The following is a 2,493-nucleotide window of genomic DNA, read 5'->3' as shown; positions in this document are numbered from 1 at the left end:
CCAAAGACCAAGTAATTGTATCAATAAATTTCTTCTAATTGTCTTTTCTCTTTGTGGGAGTTTTTCAGATTGAAATATCTTAAATTGTTGGTTTTAAATGATCAAAAGGTATAGTGGAGGATTTTTTGGACCCGCCCTCTCCACTTTAAAAAAAATACACATGCACAACCCTGTACCCGCTCCCAAGGGGGGGAACGCCTATTAAAAACGCATGAGAGCGTACAGCTTACTTTCCAAAAGAAGATTTGCAACTTTTCCACCATGTCAGACTCACCACCGGAAATTGAAAATGGAGACGAGCATGAAGGACAGTCTTACGTAAACATATCACCAGAATGATTGACAGTTAGGAGGACCACTTATTTAGATGATCCAGCCGGAAATAAAAGACCGTCCTTTAAACCTTTAATTGACTTTTCTGAAGTAACAATTTAACAACATTTCTGTCTCTGCAAATTAATAGATAAAGAATGTTTACAATTTGGGGTTAAACTTCCAGTCTAAATGGGATTTTTACCAGTATGTCTTCATTGGTTTAATAGTTGAGATATAAATTTCAAACTCACATATAAGTGTAAAAATAAATGTTTTGCTCCAGTTTTCCAGTGAAGTTCATATCTGTGATGGTAAACAGGACACCAGAGTTCTCCTGGAAATGAAGTCCCATGTTAGTTGGATTCACAACGATGTCACAGAAGTTCAGCCTGCAGGAAAAATAACCATGAGAACAGCGTAGTTATTTTCCCTCAGAATATCAGCTGCTTAAATTTCTGTTCATGGCAGCAGAGTCACATCGAAGATGAAGAAGATATATATATATATATATATATGAACACACAGCAGAGACATAAATGGCAGCATGGTTTGTGGTTTGTTACTGATGTGTTATGAGGCAGTTTTTTTAGATGCTTTTTGAAAAGAGTGACCTATTTAATCTCCTTTCTATAAAGTACAATGTTTCAGTTTTTATTTTCCACTGCCAAATGTTAAAATGTCCAACCGACTGCATCAGTTCATGAAAGTTTAAAGGAATAGTACACCCAAAACATGATTAGCCTTCATTTTCTACTCACCCCCATGCTGAACAACNTATCAAAAAAGTACTCCAGAGTGTTGTTCAGCATGGGGGTGAGTAGAAAATGAAGGCTAATCATGTTTTGGGTGTACTATTCCTTTAAACAGTCCCTATGAAACCCATCAGCAATAATAGCCAAAACCATTGGGGTCTTGTTGTCATGTACTTTGCTCATGTAGATTTCAGTTAAATGGTTTTACATTAGGTTCTTTAAGGTATCCTGATTAATAAAAGCATAATTCAGATTAATCCAAAGGTAATGTCTATGTGGAGCTGTCAAACCCTATCCTTTCCAGGAAGCACCTACCTTGACCGTGCTGCACCTGCTTAGTAAACAACACAGTTGTGTCAAGCAGAGGGAAATTATTTCTGCATTAATTTCAAACAAAAGCAACTTTTTTGTGTGTCAAAGTTGTGAAAATGTGCTGTGAGAGACCTTAGATTTATTCAGTCTTTTTTAAGATTTGTTCAGAGTCTAATTTTCTGGTTGGTATTATAATGTCTGCACCAACATGTGAACAGGCTGTGTTGCAGTGAAGGGAAGGGTCTTCCTTTGGTGTTGGAAGAAAACAATCTATACTACAATTCAATGTAATCGACTTATATAGGGTCAGTTTACAACACGTCATCTCGAGGCACTTTACAGAGACAATACAAGCAAATCAAATTTCATAACAAATACTCCCCAGTGCCAATAAAACAACGTTTTTTGTTATGCAAACAGAGCTTTAGCATGAGCTGCTAAGCATGTAGCATGTAAGAAAGAATAGAAAGAATAGGTACTTTTCAGTAAGGTTTTTAAAATTACGTATGTTGCTTTAATTCTTCACTGTGTGTTCGAACTGTGTGGGCGTAGGTTTGCATAGGGACCATAGGGACATATCCCTACCAAAATTTTGGCCCGACCTACTTGTCCCTACCAGTCATTCTATTTGAATAACCTGTTTGAAGTTCTTAAAGTATTGTTACAGCAGCCGCTTCTTTTCTCACAGCTTCTATATTGAAGTTAATATTTTAAATGCTCAGTGTCAGTTCCTCTTATAGTTCCCGAGCCCATGTAAACACAATAAATCCATTTGCAGTCCCTTGAATATGTCATTTTGCTTTGTTTTATAATACAGAGCATATCAGATAAAAATATTAAGAGTGTGTTTTACCTCTGTTTATCTCTGCACAATTTCTTTAAAAGAAAACACAGGATAAATACACATACAACAGACATATTTAGACTATATTTAGTTATAAAGGCACTTATTTACCTTCACTGGTAAGTTCAAATGTAACCCTTTTCAAAGTGTTAAGTTGTCCCAATTTTACATTATTCTGAGCCACTGATGCTTCAAACATTGATAAACAGCATATTGTGAATGTATTGCTTATAAAATTTGTATAAATGTAGTAAATAATGCTGTTTTCTC

At 35.6% G+C, this 2,493-nt stretch overlaps 1 protein-coding gene across 1 annotated transcript in view; it reads right to left on the bottom strand.

Annotated features, from left to right (window-relative positions):
- LOC107104755 overlaps positions 1 to 704 on the bottom strand; it is a gene marked incomplete at its 5' end in the record, with an annotated part of 13,729 nt that extends 13,025 nt beyond the window's left edge. The window contains one exon of the mRNA XM_015404842.1: positions 567 to 704. Within this exon, the coding sequence (XP_015260328.1) occupies positions 567 to 704 (138 nt within the window). The remainder of the gene's footprint in view (positions 1 to 566) is intronic.
- Positions 705 to 2,493: the final 1,789 nt, after the last annotated feature.

Source organism: Cyprinodon variegatus, unplaced genomic scaffold (genome assembly GCF_000732505.1).
Source record: "Cyprinodon variegatus isolate N-32 unplaced genomic scaffold, C_variegatus-1.0 Scaffold1873, whole genome shotgun sequence".
NCBI classification, from domain to species: Eukaryota; Metazoa; Chordata; class Actinopteri; order Cyprinodontiformes; family Cyprinodontidae; genus Cyprinodon; species Cyprinodon variegatus.
The sequence above is the reverse complement of the archived record's forward strand: the minus strand, read 5'-3'. Positions and strand labels throughout refer to the sequence as shown.